At 35.2% G+C, this 16,833-nt stretch overlaps 1 protein-coding gene across 4 annotated transcripts in view; it reads left to right on the top strand.

Annotated features, from left to right (window-relative positions):
• Positions 1–16,628, top strand: part of MTF2 (metal response element binding transcription factor 2) — a 60,290-nt gene extending 43,662 nt beyond the window's left edge. For 2 of the 4 annotated variants that reach the window (XM_023230984.2, XM_023230982.2), the window contains 6 exons: positions 5,019–5,086; positions 7,037–7,207; positions 11,299–11,404; positions 11,524–11,576; positions 11,685–11,789; positions 14,216–16,628. In XM_023230984.2, coding sequence (XP_023086752.1) covers positions 5,019–5,086; positions 7,037–7,207; positions 11,299–11,404; positions 11,524–11,576; positions 11,685–11,789; positions 14,216–14,573 — 861 coding nt within the window. In that variant the 3' untranslated portion in view covers positions 14,574–16,628. The remainder of the gene's footprint in view (positions 1–5,018; positions 5,087–7,036; positions 7,208–11,298; positions 11,405–11,523; positions 11,577–11,684; positions 11,790–14,215) is intronic. The other 2 variants (XM_023230980.3, XM_023230981.2) reach the window with 2 other exon arrangements.
• Positions 16,629–16,833: the final 205 nt, after the last annotated feature.

The raw sequence follows: 16,833 nt of genomic DNA, 5'->3' as shown, positions 1-16,833 counted from the left end.
AAGAAAAGAGTTCAGTTTATCAATTTCAGGTGTCCTAGCTCCAACTGAACTTCTGAAACATACTAGAAAAAATTTGCTTCAGCAATAATACATGTTTTATTTCTGTAGCCTATGAGGTAATGTCTTAGAAAAAAAGAAAAAGTTTTAATTTTTAAGATTATTTCCACTTTTTGAACCATCAGATTTATTGTCAGAACAAGAGACTAATAATTTCTTATTGTTCTTTCTCTGAATTAAAATAAGAAAATATTCAGACTTCTTAGATGAAACATCTCATGCATAGACTTTGGTAATTGACAGATTGAAGTTCAGATTTCTAATTTTCTGTATTCTTTTATATTTTTATACTGTAATTATAATTGGATTTTAGGGTGAGTTTTTAGTAATAAATAGATGATACAGTTTATGCTAGTCTATCATGTTTATTCAGTGTTTTTCATTTAGTTTACTTTCAAATGTATGTAGTGATTGATACAAAGATAACATACATAATGGATCATTCCAAATTATTTGAATAGAAAATTTTTGATAAACTGAAAATGAATTACAAATTGAATTTCGTCAGTAATCCAAATTTGGGTTAACAAAAATATTCTTATTCCGAATCTTATAAAATGCCATTAATTATTTTCAAAACATGGGAAGTAGTGTATGCTAAATATAATGTTTATATTTTATAATTGAGTGCCTTAGTCATTTTGAACATCAGCTCTTTCTTTTTTTTTTTTTTTAAGAGAGGGGGCCGGAGAGTCTTTCTCTCTCTCTTTTTTTAACTTGCTCAGACTGGAGTTCAGTGGTGCAGTCATACATAGCTCACTGAAGCCTTGAACTCCTGAGGTCAAGTTATCTTCCTGCCTCAGCAATTCTTGTTATACATAATATAGGATAAAGCACTTGCTCTAGAAATTTTTCTTCACAAAGAAAACAGAGAACAAAGGTTGCGATTTTAGTTTATCTAAAATGTGGAGTTTCCTTCCTCTTGCCACCAGATCAGAGAAAAAAATTTTGTGATGATATAAGTTGATTGAAATTTTTTATGGCATTTTGCATAGGAATATATATTGCACAACTAGGCAGTTATCTACATTTATTATTCCTGAACTTTGAATTATAATTAATTTTACATATGATGAGGCTGGCTAAACTTTAATGGTATTTTTTATTTTGGAAACCTAGTAAATACATATTTACATTTGTAATTACTTGCTGTAATCTTATATTGAATCAGTTGTATTCTGTTTCGTGTATTGTGTCCCCCGCCCCCCTTTTTTTTAATAAAGGAAGCACTGTGACTGTTTTTATTTTAAAGAGTTTTTTAGAGCAGATTTAGGTTGTCCCCTTCTGCCACACATGTGTTGCCTCCCCCATTATCAACATTCCTCCACCATAGTGGTAGATTAGTTATAATTGATGAAGCTACATCAATACGTCATTATCATCCAAAGCCGTGACTTCTTTTAGTAATAAAAAGAAGTTTAAAAAATATTACACTTTTGGAGATAATATCCTTTCATACTGAAAAGGCAAAAGGTAACAGTCATATATCATATTTTTTTCTTAGTTGAATATGGTATAGGATTGTTATGAAGAGAAGATAAAACTTTTGAATCATTTTAGAAGATAATGGTAGTATTACACTGTTTCCTTATGTAGTTTTTGTACTTCTTTTGGCTGGGTACCTAATGATTATCATATAGATTGAGTGTAGCTGTTTGAGGAACTACTATGTTTTGGATTATTTTCTTTGAGATAGTAAAAATAATTAACATTTGAAGCCATGATAAACTTTCTTAAGGTTTTTATATAAAATGAAGTCTCATGTGTTGTATCAGATTGTTTTGGGGAGTTTAAAATGAGATATTAGTACTTTTTGTAATCTGCTTATTGTCATTTGTCTTTGATTCTTGAAGTTACTTGAAATCCTAGTTCTGTAATAACCGCTTTTCTGTGGTCTTAAATTTTAGAAAACCTGAGGTTGATAGCAGAATAATGTATCGAGTGCTACTTCACTTTTGAGGGAGGTAGGGAGAAAAGCAAAGATGAAATTCAAGAAATACTGTGGTAGAAATGATACTAGAGGAAAATATATAATAGAAGTGGAATGATATCTATAAGTGGAAATTATAAGAAATCTGAACAACAATACCTTGGGGCTTAGAGTGTTATAATTAGCATGTAGTATGGTGGTTAACAACAAATTACCTAAGCTGTTGGGATACTTAAGCCCAGGTGACTTGGAACTTAATATTGGTAATTGAAAGGAAGAGTTATACCGTAAGTATTAGTGTGAGATTAGTATCTGGAGAGGAGGGAGCAAAAAAAAAAAATTATTCTTTTTGGAGATTTATATAATAAACCTCATGGTCAGATGGAAGGCACAGAATATGATGCTCTTCTAATGTAGATTATCTGATAATATAATGGTTGTACTTTTAGTTTGCAAAATGCTGAAAGGGGGAAGTCTTTGGCACTTTTATGGTAGCTAAAATATGCAGTTATTTGCAGAGTCATCGTGGAGTGTTGAAGGAACTTAATAGATAAAATTTCTGAGAAACAGTAGGGAGTAAATACCAAAAGAAAGTAGAGTTCATTGTGATTGTCAAAATGTAAAAAAAGAGTGGGTTTTAGAAATTAGGAAGTTAGTTTTGTTGTTGACTTAGCAAAATTGTAGAGCAGATTTTTCAGATAGATGGTTTGTGAAGATTTAAAAGGCACAGGAAAATCTCTTATTAGAATAAGTCGTGTATACCCTTGATTTCTTTTTTGATATGATTAGCAACACTGGTTTGTCAGTGTTTTTTTTCTTTTTATGGTTAGCAAACGCTGGTTTGGGCATGATATAGACGTAATATAACTTGACTTCAGATGAGATATTAAAATGTGAACTGGTTAAAGTGAAAATTAAATGGATTTGTAACTAATGGAAAAACAGTGACAAAGACGGTTCTTTGAAAACATTCTTGAGGGAGACTCTAATGGAGGACCACAAGGGATTCTGTCTTTGTCTCTACCTTCAATTCTAGAAGGATGACAGAATCAAGAGAAAAGATCTGGAACAGTGAGCTGAAAACAAGATCAATTAACAGCAGTTATAAAATTCTGCTTTAGCCATAAACACAAACAGTACATGGTTATGATAGGGGATACTCAGTTCGATAGCAGTTCATCTGATACGATTTCACAGTTGGGGTGGGGAGGAGGTACCAGGAAGAAGTCAGAAGCTTAATATGAAGTAACCATGTGATGTAGCTATTAAACATTTTAACCTAATCTTATAGTTAGACATGGTAGTTGCATTCAGATACATGAAGCGCTGTCTTGTAAAAGAGGGAATGGAAGAGCTCTGGGGAGGAAGATTTTTGCCCACTTATGGAATGGGCTTTTTTAGTTACTGCCTTATCAGCTCTTATCAATGGCAGTAATTAAGCCATGGTTGAATAAATATCTGTACTGTAAAAGAGACTGCAATATTGGTGGAAGGCTGAATTGCATCTAGGTCTCATTCAAGCTTTAAAGTCTGATTTTGTTTTTCCTTCTTTAAAACAGAAATTCTCTTTCATTAGACACTTCAGAAATTACCGCAGGAGGTAGTGGTTTGATATAGAGGAATGAGTACCTAACTCCTATTTCACGTGTTTTTTTTAGCACTCAGCAGATTGGCACAGAGTGGGCTCTCAGTGAATGTAGAATGAATGAACTTACACTTGAGTTCAGGTTCTAGCTCTCTCACCAACTAGACAAGTGAATTTGAGCAGTGTTTTTTGTTTTTTGTTTTTTTTTTGGGACGGAGTCTTGCTCTGTCGCCCAGGCTGGAGCGCAGTGGCCAGATCTCAGCTCACTGCAAGCTCCGCCTCCCGGGTTTACGCCATTCTCCTGCCTCAGCCTCCCGAGTAGCTGGGACTACAGGCGCCCGCCACCTCGCCCAGCTAGTTTTTGTATTTTTTTAGTAGAGACGGGGTTTCACCGTGTTAGCCAGGATGGTCTCCATCTCCTGACCTCGTGATCCGCCCGTCTCGGCCTCCCAAAGTGCTGGGATTACAGGCTTGAGCCACCGCGCCCGGCCGAATTTGAGCAGTTTTAACCTTTATATTTGTTAACTCGTGTAAAATAGAGTCGGAGTAGATGACTTACAAATTTTTTCTAGCTCCAGCATTCTATTTGGCAGATTTGTTTTCTCTCTCACTTAAAGCAGTTATGAGGCTTGGGAGTTTTAAGTGGTAAAGAACATACTAGCTGTAATTTTGAAAGTTAACTGTGATATTTTGGAAGCAGCTTTTTTTTTTAAGGTCTTTGTAGCATTAATTCAGGATTGTCCTTTTGTGATTTAGATTCGTTTGCTAATATGCCCTAGTCAAGAAGAGGCAGAAAGGCCTCTGAGAAAAGCCCTACTGGAACAAAATAGGCTTTTTTTCTAGAATTAAATACTTAGATTTTAAAATGGTTTATGACGATGAAAAATTATTGAGCCATTTAGAGCTGGCTAAAGTCTATAAATTGTTATGAAAATAAGGTCTCTCAATTTTACAGTATTCTAAAAAATTATAGAGATTATTGGTTTATGCTAGTGTTAGAGGTACTGGAAAATGGTATGTTTCTCATTACTTTTTGTACTTCTTCCTATTGATATCTGTTAGGAACTTTTATAGTAAATATTAAAATCTAATGTATTATTTCCCTAGGTTAAAGAATTTTTGAAAAATTTAATAACTAATACAATCCCATGTTTATGGTGTTTTACAGTTTGTAGTTCCTTCATAAACATATCACTGGATTAATATAATGAGCAAGTAATTAGTGTAGGATTTATACTTCCTTTTTATAAGTGAGAAAATAAGCCTTGAGAGGTTAAATGGTCCTAGGTCACATAATTAGTCAGTGAGGACTTGGAATTAGAACTTAGATCTTCTGACTACCAATCAGTACACTTTTCCTCTGCATCACATTGCCTCTATCTAGCACCTGTATATTACTAATTGATGAAATTGTAGTGCGTTAAATTGTTTCTTGATACTTCACAGCTGGCAGACACACCAAAATCTGAAAGATATGAGCATGTTCTGGAGGCATTAAATGATTACAAGACCATGTAAGTTGATTTATTTTATGTATCCCTATGAGGGAGACATTTAGTAAGTATAAGGAATAATGGCATTGTTTAAGAATTGTGGGATTGGTGTATAGAAGAAGTACATACCATTTTAAACTTTTTAATGTCCTATTCTATTTTAGTTAGATTAAAGCAGTGATTCTCAAGGATTGGAGGAGGGGGAGGAGTAATCCTTCTCCTGGGAATGGTGGGTGGGAGGCATATTGGTATCTCTGGGAGAATTTAGCCTATTCCATTGAAAAAGCATGTTCAGTAATAACTTCCTTCTATAATGTAGTCTACTGAAAGTGAAATAAAATCTTGTTAGCTGGTGGGAATATTCAAAAGATAGGAGAGAATATTGTAGGGAATATGGGGTTTTAAAAAGATTGAGATCTGTGGTTATAGTTAACACCATTAGTTACAGAAAAGTAATATTTCTAGCTGAGTGGTCTACGATAATTAAGTGATATTATTTGATATGTTCTCATACAGATATACAGATCTTCCCCCCAATTTTTACTTTTTTTTTAACTCACCACTATACTAACAAGGATTCCCTTTTTAAAAACAGTATATCTACATTTCTTAGAAACATTTTAAAATGCAACAGAAATTTTATAAATGTATGTGTTGACTCCAATAAAGTGTTGTAAAATTTTTGTTTGCAATAAGTTGGTGTTTTGAATTTGGTAGTATTTCCTCATTAAATAATGTAATTACTAGTGGCTGGATCTTTAGACCAGCTCAAAAAGTCATGAGGTACCTGATATGACCTTGAAGTATAATAAACAGGAAAAAAGACTGTAAAAAAGTCATGAGGTACCTGAGTAATTACTGTGCTGGTAAAAATATTTCATGGGACAGTGAATTCTGAATTTCAACTTAGGGTACCAGAAATATATCTGTTCCTGTTGTGGTAGTAATGAGGGATCCCCTTTCTTAAACCTGCAAAAAACATTCTGGTTGGGTGTAGTGGCTCACACCTGTAATCCCAGCACTTGGGAAGCCGAGGCGGGCGGATCACCGGAGGTCAGGAGTTCGAGACCAGCCTGGCCAACATGGTGAAACTCTGTCTCTACTAAAAATACAAAAATAGCCAGGTGTGGTGGTGCATGCCTGTATTCCCAGCTACTTAGGAGGCTGAAGCAGGAGAATAGCTTGAACCTGGGAGGTGAAAGTTGTAGTGAGCCGAATTGTGCCTTTGCACTCCAGCCTGGATGACAGAGCGAGACTGTCTCGAAAAAAAAAGAAAAAGAAGGGGAGAACATTCTAAACAACTGATGGAGGTTCTTGTGGCCAGGCAGGTTTCAGTAGAGCTGAGGTAGATGGAGGTGCTTGGGAATAAGGACCATAGAGACTGAAAGAAAGGTCTAAGGATCATATTTTTCAGAGGCCCAAGTCCGTATTGCTCTGAAATAACCCTTCTTTGCCCCAGGTTATTTCCATTTCCAGATCTGGCACTCTAGATACTCCTTTTATTTTCTGGGCCTCTAGGATTTATCTCCTACTTTCTTTTCCAGTGCTGTCACCTATTACTGCTAAGGTTTTTCTCCTTATAAATCCACTCTGAGATGGAATTCTTTTTTTTCCCTAAATCGCTTTTGAGATATTTCTCACAGATGACACTAAATATGGGAAAGCATATTGGGACCAAAAAATACCATTCTTTGTTCTTCTTTCTTCCTTTAAAAAGTTAGTTGCCATGTTTAAAAAGAAAAGTGGACATGTGCTCTTCTCCTTTCTGGTCCTATCCCTTCCTCCCCATCATATCCTGCTATAGACTGGCTCTGGGGCAGATAAGAATCAAGGAAAGCAAGGGGAAATGAATTTTTGTAGTATTGGGTGGGCTTTCAAGTATAAGGGCCTTATATATGAAAGTTAAGTTAGGGTCTGCTATGTATATGTGTTCAGTTTTTAAAATTTTAGTTAATGTTTTTAAAAATTTAGGTTTATGTCTGGGAAAGAAATAAAGAAGAAGAAGCATTTGTTTGGGTTGCGAATTCGTGTTCCTCCTGTGCCACCAAATGTGGCTTTCAAAGCAGAGAAAGAACCTGAAGGAACATCTCATGAATTTAAAATTAAAGGCAGAAAGGCATCCAAACCTATATCTGATTCAAGGTAAAAGTTGATCTGTGGCTTAGTTTTTCTCTTTAGCTTATTTGTAACTAAAAATGTATGTTATTTAGTCTCCTTAGTATATTTGAAAGTACAAGTGGCAGTTACTCTGACTTTTTTTTTTGGTCTATAATATCTTGCTTAGACAAGGTATGAAGAGTTGATGCCAGATGCTTATTTATTTTAGGACTTTGGCCTTCCAGGAATAGACTCTATTGATTTTGTTAGCAAACAGCTTAAGAGTACTAGCCTGTTTGTTTGTTCACTTTTCATTCATTCATTCATCCATTCATTCATTCAGCACAGTTTTCAAGTGCCTTATTATCTAAGTGCTAGGGAGTACAATGACAAACGGATTTTTCTTCTGCCCTGATGAGGTTTATATACTAGTGGGGAACAAAGGTGATAAACAAGTAAAATAGTTACCGATTATGCTAGTGCCATTTTTAATAACATACTGTTTTAGACTTTACTATGGATAGAGATGGGACCTTTGTACTTTAACGATGAGGCTTAAGGAAGGACTATTTAAGATAATATTTAAATTAAGACTTAAAAATGAGAATGATATAACAATGTGAAAAACAAAGGGAAAACTACTCCAGCTAGAAGAAATAACAAGTGCAAAGGCTTTGAAACATATTCTAGGAACTCACAGAAGACTGATGTGGTATAAATGAGGATGAGAGAGTAGGAGCATCAGGTATTGGAAAGATTAGGTGGGGCTTGATCCTGTGTAGGGTCTTGTAGGGCGTACAAGGAATTTGGGTTGTTCTCTAAGAATAAAGGGGAGGCATTTAAGGGATATAATTATCTTTTAAAAATACTCGGCTGGGTGCAGTGACTTACGCCTATAATCCCAGCACTTTGGGAGGCCGAGGCAGGTGGATCACCTGAGGTTGGGAGTTTGAGACCAGCTTGACCAAGATGGTGAAACCTCATCTCTACTATAATTACAAAAATTAGCCGGGCATGGTGGCGTGTGCCTGTAGTCTCAGCTACTCGGGAGAGGCAGGAGAATCACTTGAACCCGCGAGGCAGAGGTTGCAGTGAGCCGAGATCACGCCACTGCACTCCAGCCTGGGCAGCAGAGCGATACTCTGTCTCAAAAAAAAAAAAAAACTGTTTTGGATGCTGTTTTGAGAATGGGTAGTATACAGGTAAGAATAAAAGCAGGAGAAAATTAAGACTCAATTTTCTAGGTGAGAGATAGATGATATGAGGTACAGAGGTAGGTGGTAACATTCAAATGGAGAAAAAACAGATTTGAGGTCTTTATTGGAGTTAGAATTAATTGAATTTGCTAGTGAATTAAATTTCTGAAAATAAAGGAGGAGTCAATTAAATAATGCCCAGATTTCTCGCCTGAGCAACTGATGAGGGGGTTAATCAAGATCTGGAAAAACAGATTTTGATATGGTGAATGAAGCATTCTTCTGTTTCATATTCATTGAATTTGAGATTCTTATGAGGGATACACATACACACAAACACACACACACACCCCTCATACACACAGAATGATGTGAAATACGGGCAATTGGATGTGTAATTTAGGAGCTCATAGGATAGTTCTGGACAGGCGATACAAATTTGGAATCTGATCGACAAAGCCATGAGAATGAGTGAAATTACCAAGGGAGCAAGTAGAGAGAGAAGAGAAGGTGGTCTGGGATCATGTCCTGATATCATTTGTAAATTTGGAAGAAGTGAAATAAGCAGAGGAGACTAAAAAAGAATGATCAGTGAGATGGGAGGAAACCAAAAAGTTTGATGTCATGACAACCAGAAGAAAGGTAGTGTTTCAAGAAAGATAGGTATATTAAAGTGTATTGAATGCTAGTGAGGTAGATTAAAATGAAAGAAAAATATTTATTGCATAAGGTAACATTTTGTTATTAGTGACCTTGACAAAAGGAATTTCTTTGAAGTAGTACAGATAGAAACCAGATAGGACTGGGTGGAAGTATGACTGAATCCAGCATTGCCAAATTTACATGTCGAACTGTGCTTCTCCTACATATCAGGGACACAGGCAGATTCAAAATAATAACAGTAGTGAAGGAAAGGAGGAAAATAGGAAACTATCTTTAAAGATTCTGAATGAGAGGGGAGAAAATGGAAAGCGTATTATGTCATCAACACCCAGAAGTTTTCCTATATAGGGAGGCTGACAAATGGAATGGCAGCTGAAGAGGGGAATAGGACTAAATGACAGTTTTTTGAAATAGTTGGGAGATAGTTGGAACCTGTTTTTGTGTGTAAGTAGGAATGATCCATTGGAGAAGAGGAAATTGGTATAGGAGAGTAGAAGCCAAAAGAGAAGGGATGTAGAGCCTAAATGTGGGACTCGCCTTTTCTAGAAGGAGAAACATCCTTCTGTTGAAATGGGGTGAAAGAGAAGATGGGTTCAGATGCTAGTTCTGTTGTAGATTGGGCAGTTGGAAATTGACTGAAGTTCTTGCCTGGTAGCCTCTATTTTCTCGATGAAATATAAGGTAAAGATAGCAGAGAGGCTTGTACAGAGATGGGAATTTAAGGATCAATTAAAGGTATGGAATAGTCATCTTGGAGATAAGGAAAATGTGATTACAAAGCCTTGACAATGAGTCCAGTTATTTGAAGTTTGTAAGAAATTAACTGCTAATTAAGTTTTCTTTCCTGAAGGAAAGAATGCTTATTATTCCTATCACTTTCAGATTTTGTCACTCAAATCCTTTGCTAGCAGTTGCCATATTATGAATCAGAAAAAAATAATTCCACAAGCTTTTTCATTTCTATCATGATTGTGATAGGATGTTCCCTTTGTGGTAGCTATCAGGTCATCTGATGCCACCAGATAAGGATTCAGCTGCTTTCTTTAAAGGCATCCTCAGTTCCTTCTGGACCTTGTGTATAAGTTGTTCCTTTTAGTTAGAGGTTACTTTCTTTAGTCCAGGAGTCCTTTATAAATATTATGTTGATCATTTTACAAAAGAAATGGATATCCCATCCATCTTATTCTTGAGACTTTTGATTATAGCGTCTGGTTCTGCTTTGTCCTTCTAGTTCCCCTACTTTCTCATTCCTCATAGTTCCACCTTTATTCCCTGACCTTGTTTGGCACCTAGAGGGATAAGTTTTTTTCCTACTTTCTCCATTCATCTCTTTCTAGGCTATTATATAGTGTTCTTTTTTCCTCTCCTTAATTGAAGTCTCCTGGACAATTTCCTCGTAGCCCTCACTCCATTTTTTTAGCTTGCTTGTGTACACATTTGTCACTTTCTAACTATATTGTGAACTCTTTAGCACCAGGAACACCTTTGTATCCATATTATCTAATATCGTCTTTATATGGTAGCTATTGTTGAGTAAATGAAATATTCTTTCTATATATATTTTTTATTTTTTTCTATTAATTAGAGTGTCTTTGCCTGTTGCACTTTTTTCCTTCCTATTGCTTGGAATTTGGCTTTACGTTTAAAATATGGTTTTCTAGGTCTTCCTGACCTAGAAAGACCTTTTGAATGACTCCGTGAGAATATGAAGGATTTCTTACTCCTTTCTTCTTTACGTTCTGCCACTCTGGGCTTCATTCTCTTTCTGATAGTGTCATTGAAGAATCTACATACATATCTAAAGGCAGCCTTTATGACTACTATAATTTTAACATAGATATTTCCATTAGGTTAACTGCTAAATTCATAGTCATTTTTAGTAGTAAATCCTTGAAACATCCTCCACATTGTAACAACCTAAAATTAAACTATGTAATTGAGCTTTTAGGAGTTTTGAAATCTTCCATTCAGTATAATTGTCTGGTTTTTGTTGTTGTTGTTTTTAAATCTTTAAGTGGTATATATTGTTCAGAATTATATTAAAGAGGACTTTTTTAAACCTTTCATAATGTAAATATCTTTAAAGTCAAATATTTATTTAAATTAGAATATATTATCTATGCACTTGACTAAACTTGTGGATTCAACTAATATTTTTTATATTACCATTAATATAAAATAGTAAAATATGTGTATATATGTCTAGTTACATACATAGAGTCAATGTCTTTGTTTTCTTGATGCAGAGATTAAATACATAATGGTTTTCCATTTCAGGGAAGTAAGCAATGGCATAGAAAAAAAAGGAAAGAAAAAATCTGTGGGTCGTCCACCTGGCCCATATACAAGAAAAATGATTCAAAAAACTGCTGAACCACTTTTGGTAAGAGGATATGTTGGTATATGTTCTCAAGAAGAAGGATGCATGAAATAACTGAGAAGCTAGTATTTTTTTCAGCTTATTCTAGAGACATGCTTTAAGTATAAATTTTTATTTTCCAGGATAAGGAGTCAGTTTCAGAGAATCCTACTTTGGATTTACCTTGTTCTATAGGGTAAATAGAAAGTTATTTTCTCCCTTTCTAGGTTTTAATATTTAAATGTTAATATTTCTGTTTGTTATATAATATAGTCGTTACACAATTTAAATTCTTTTGTCTCAGGAGAACTGAGGGAACTGCACATTCATCCAATACCTCAGATGTGGATTTCACGGGTGCTTCCAGTGCAAAAGAAACTACCTCGTCTAGCATTTCCAGGCATTATGGGTAGATATTTTACGTTCTTATTTTTTTTACTTTTCTTATTCTAGATTCCTTTTCTTTGTAAAGTGTTGATTGAATAATTTTTTAGCAATTGAAAGTGATGCAAGTTGTGTCTATCAGCTTTTTGAGCGGTAATCCATATGTAGATCCCATTAGTTGTTAATATTCATTTGAATATTTTTGCTTTCTAGAGTACAAACATTATATTTTTCAAGTTTGTATGGAAATTTGCTGTGTACACAGAGAAAAAGTATACTGTTGTTTAGAAGCTGTGCTCATTAGGCTTTTTAATGCCTCTGCTTACACAAGTGTTCTTTGCTTTAGAAAAATTTGATTTTTTTATTTTTTAAGAGACAGATTCTCATTCTGTTGCCCAGGCTAGAGTGCAGTGGCACAATCATGGCTCATTGCAGCCTCAAACTCCTAGCTTCAAAAAAGTCCTCCCACGTCAGCCTCTGTAGTGACTGGGACTAGAGATTGTGCCACCACACCTAACTAATGCTTTTTTATTTTTTGTAGAGATGGTTTTGCTAAGTTGCCCAGGTTGGTCTTGAACTCCTGGCCTCAAGTGATCCTCCTGTGTTGGCCTTCTCAAGTGCTGGAATTACATGAGCCATTGCAGCTAGCCAAGATTTGATTGGGAAAAAGAAAAAAAAAAAAAGAAGCAAACACCTAAATCCTTTTGTCCATAAAATGATTTTAAACTTAGGATTTTTATCTGATATTTAATCCAGCCCTTCAGAAGGACGTTTTCGTTTATTGTTTGTTTATTTTTTGAGACCACTCTGTCACCCAGGCTGGAGTGCAGTGGCATGATCTCGACTCACTGCAACCTCTGCCTCCCGGATTCAAGCGATTCTCGTGCCTCAGCCTCTCACGTAGCTGGGATTACAGGTGTGCGCCACCATGCCCAGCTAACTTTTTGTATTTTTAGTAGAGATGGGGTTTCACCATATTGGCCAGGCAGGTCTTAAACTCCTAAACTCAAGTGATCTACCTGCCTCAGCCTCCCAAAGTGCTAGGATTACAGATGTGAGCCACTGCGCCCAATCAGGACAACTTTTCTCTAAAGCATGTCATGTCAGGTATGAAAAGGTTAATCTGTTTGGGGTCAGAGCTACTATTTTCAAGTTTTTTACTTTGTTCTGTTTAAATTTTGTTCATAATTCAAAAACTGCTATTGTAAATTATGCAAAATTCTACATTAAATGCTTAAAGTGTAACCCATTTATTAATGAATTCTGAATAATTGACTTTTTTGGGCCTCTTACTAGGTACTCTGCTAGGTTTTTACATATATTGTCTTATTTAATTCTTAAAACAATTTTTTGGCTGGATGTGGTGGCTTATGCCTATAATCCCAGCACTTTGGGAGGCCAAGGTGGGAGGATTGCTTGAGGCAAGAGTTTGAGATGAGACACCATCCCTACAAAAGAAAAAAATTATCTGGGTGTGGTGGTGCTGCCTATAGTCCTAGATAATCAGGAAGCTGAGGTGGAGGATTACTTGAGCCCAGGAGGTCAAGGCTGTAGTGAGCCATGGTTGTGCCACTGCACTGCAACCTGGGCAAGAGAGTGAGGCCTTGTCTCAGACAAAAGAGAACAATTTTTCGAGTTGTATAAGTCCTGTTGTTCTCATTTTACAGATGAGGAAACTGAGACTTAGGGGATTTTAAGTAACAAGCCCAACATTGCATGTTTAGCAAGTATAACAGAGCTGGGTTGTTAACTTATACAGTATGACTGTGGGTCTTTCAATTTAGTTGTTGTGCTATATTCTCCTTTTATTATAAAATCATAAAATCATTGAATTTCTGTGCTGAAAAGGACCTTACAAATTGTCCAATCCAACCCTGTCACTCAGTAAGTGAACACAGAGAATAAGATTTGAATTTGGCTAAGTAATAGAGTTAGAGATAGACCCAGGATACTCTGACTGCTAGTTTGTGCTTATTCTGGTGTATTACTTCACTAGGCCTAGAACTGGTAATAAGAGAACCTCTATTCTAGTTCCACTCTTCAAGGACATGGAACAGTGTCGTAGATGTAGTTTGTGCTCATTCATTATTTGTTCCAATGAAAAATGAATGAGCTCTTTTAAATGATGAGATGATTGGCAATACCTGATTTATGAGTAGGGCCTCTTGGTAAGAATTTTCCTTGTTGGCCTCCTAAGTAAAAAAATTACCCTCAGCTTACTAGTAAAGGAAGAAAAGCTCTACAAAGTTCAGCCCCAAGAAGGTGACAAAATCTAAAGTAAGGAGCACAAGTGATAGTCCATTTATATCGCATTTATTGTTTGAGTTTGGCTTATTTTATATCATCAAGGATATATAGTATAGTAGAAAAATCCAAAAAAGAGAACATATTGTGTGGGCATAGGATGCTTAAAAAGCTTAGCAGACAATTCTGGCCTTCTCTGTTACATAGATTATCTGACTCCAGAAAAAGAACGCGTACAGGAAGATCTTGGCCTGCTGCAATACCACATTTGCGGAGAAGAAGAGGTCGTCTTCCAAGAAGAGCACTCCAGACTCAGAACTCAGAAATTGTAAAAGATGATGAAGGCAAAGAAGATTATCAGTTTGATGAACTCAACACAGAGATTCTGAATAATTTAGCAGATCAGGAGTTACAACTCAATCATCTAAAGAACTCCATTACCAGTTATTTTGGTGCTGCAGGTAGAATAGCATGTGGCGAAAAATACCGAGTTTTGGCTCGTCGGGTGACACTTGATGGAAAGGTGCAGTATCTTGTGGAATGGGAAGGAGCAACTGCATCCTGACTGTAGGACTGAACATTATGTTCACTGCACTCTGATTTTCTGTAGGTACAGTTCAAAGCCCTAAAGGAGTCTGGCTTTTACTATCTTTCTTAAAAAAAAAAAAAAAAATCAAAAAAATTCAAAAAAGGGGATGATACTAGCCTTAACATGTACCTGTCAATGTTATGGATATTGTCATAAAAAGGTATCTTTTAAAAATCAGAACAGAGACTTAATTTTTTTAAATCTTAAGACTTGTAGAATGTTTCTAGGGTAGGATATTAAAAATGATTGAAACCCATGCATGGTGTTAGACAATTTTTCTAATTATTTCATTGAGTCAGTTTTTTGTGATTAGTGGTTATCAGAGCAAACATCATGTAGATAGCACAAGTATTTGGAGAAACATTGTCTGTTTTGTTACCAAAATGTTGGAAAAATTTATTTCAATACCTTTTAGATTTCATAAAGTGCAGTGTATATAATGCCTACTGAAAGACTGTAAAATATTGAAATTTTCTTTGAAGCAAAGTGTAAAAAAATATATTGAGCCTGTAAATTGCTCTGTGACTAGACTTCATTGTCGTCTTAATATATTCTTGCATGTGCATATATATACACACATGTGTATATATATGTGTGTGATTATGTGACCTATGCAATACAAATTATGGGAATGGGCAGCTTTGGAGTATATATCCCATAATTCTTTTTTCAGGAATAGTTGCAGTATTTACACAGCAGCATTTCTTCTCAGGCTTTTATTGGGTGCTGTTGCTTGCTATGTATGAAGAGAAATGTGTCAGACAAGTTTAGTGTGTTCTGAAGAAGGGTGTGAACAACAGTGTTCATGGGCTTTTAGAATGCTTTTCACTTTTAGTCCTTGTAACTCAGCTGTTCAGTACCTAAACAAATTCAAATAATATGAACATTATCTCCTATTAGAAGTAACGTTTTCAAGTTTTCATGGCACATTATGATTGTAAATGTCTCTCAGTTTTAACAGTAAGTCTATAGGAGTCCCGTGAAGATTCCTGAAATGTCTGTAGTAACTGTTAGTCATGTTTGAATAAGTGTAGTATGAACAAAGTATTTTATTGCACAGGGTTAACAAACAGTTTGTTGCCAGCTGAGGCTACTGCTGTTTTATTACAACATTACCTCTTGTTTTTATAAAATGTACCAAGATTTAAATTGATAACTTTATTTTACTTGTAAAAAAAAAAGTTTCTTTTATCACCAGTGTTAGAGTTGTCTTCTGTTTCTTTTTGTTTTGTTTTATTTGTTTTCCTTTTTAGCCAAAGAGTGAACAGAAGATTTTCTTATTTTGGTGGCTATTCATTTTACTTTTAAAAGTGATTGGTGGATTTTAGACTAATAATGGGGGAATTTGCCGCCAAAATAAAAAATATGTAAAGTGTAGTGATTACAGAGTGGTTAAAATGTGGGTTAGTACTTATTTATTCCATTAATTGATTATTTGACTGTTTATAAAGAAAGTTGCTTTATTTCTTTAAACATCTTCAAAAGATGATCCTTTCTTGTCACATTATAGCCAAAAGAAGCAGAGAACTTCATTGTCTGCATTTGGTTCCTGGTTGGCCAGGTATAAATGAGCTTTACAAAAGTGCAAATTAAAAACTGTTACTTCTGTTTACCTCCACCAAAACTTGATTTTCCCCTAGCTATTAATTTAAGGTTGCCTTTCCTGCAGCTGCAATATTTTGAATAACACACAGAGTTTGTGTTGATTTTTGAATGTTTGTTTATATCTAGGGGTAATGAAAAATGTAAATCCCGTGTATCCTTATTCACTCCACCTGTATCATATTATTTCATTTTCCCCAAAGTCCTTTAATTCTAACTGAACACCAGCAGTATTTTTAGAAACTTTTTCTTTAACATACTTGGAAGATGATTTATTCAGCTGAACTGTCGTTAGACGTAATTATTGTGAATGTCTGTTTTATTTTCTCATGGTGGTTCACATGGCTCTGATGTTCAGTTTGTATTTTTGGAATTGCTTTACTTAGAAATTAAAACAGACCAACATTAAATGTGTGTATTTTTTAAAGAGCTAATGAGTTTTGCTTCTGTATTTGCTTGAAAATACACACTAGTGCAGTAGTTGACTGCTTTTATTTAGCTAGGGTGGTAAGGATTTTCTAATTCCACTGCTAGTATGTTCACTTGAATTAATCTTTATAAAACTTTGCTTTCATTTTCCTCATCCCTCATATAATATTAATAACCATCACAAGTTCATCTTAAGTGGTCTTAA

Source organism: Piliocolobus tephrosceles, chromosome 1 (genome assembly GCF_002776525.5).
Source record: "Piliocolobus tephrosceles isolate RC106 chromosome 1, ASM277652v3, whole genome shotgun sequence".
Lineage (NCBI taxonomy): Eukaryota > Metazoa > Chordata > Mammalia > Primates > Cercopithecidae > Piliocolobus > Piliocolobus tephrosceles.
This window is presented reverse-complemented; position numbering and strand designations above follow the sequence as displayed.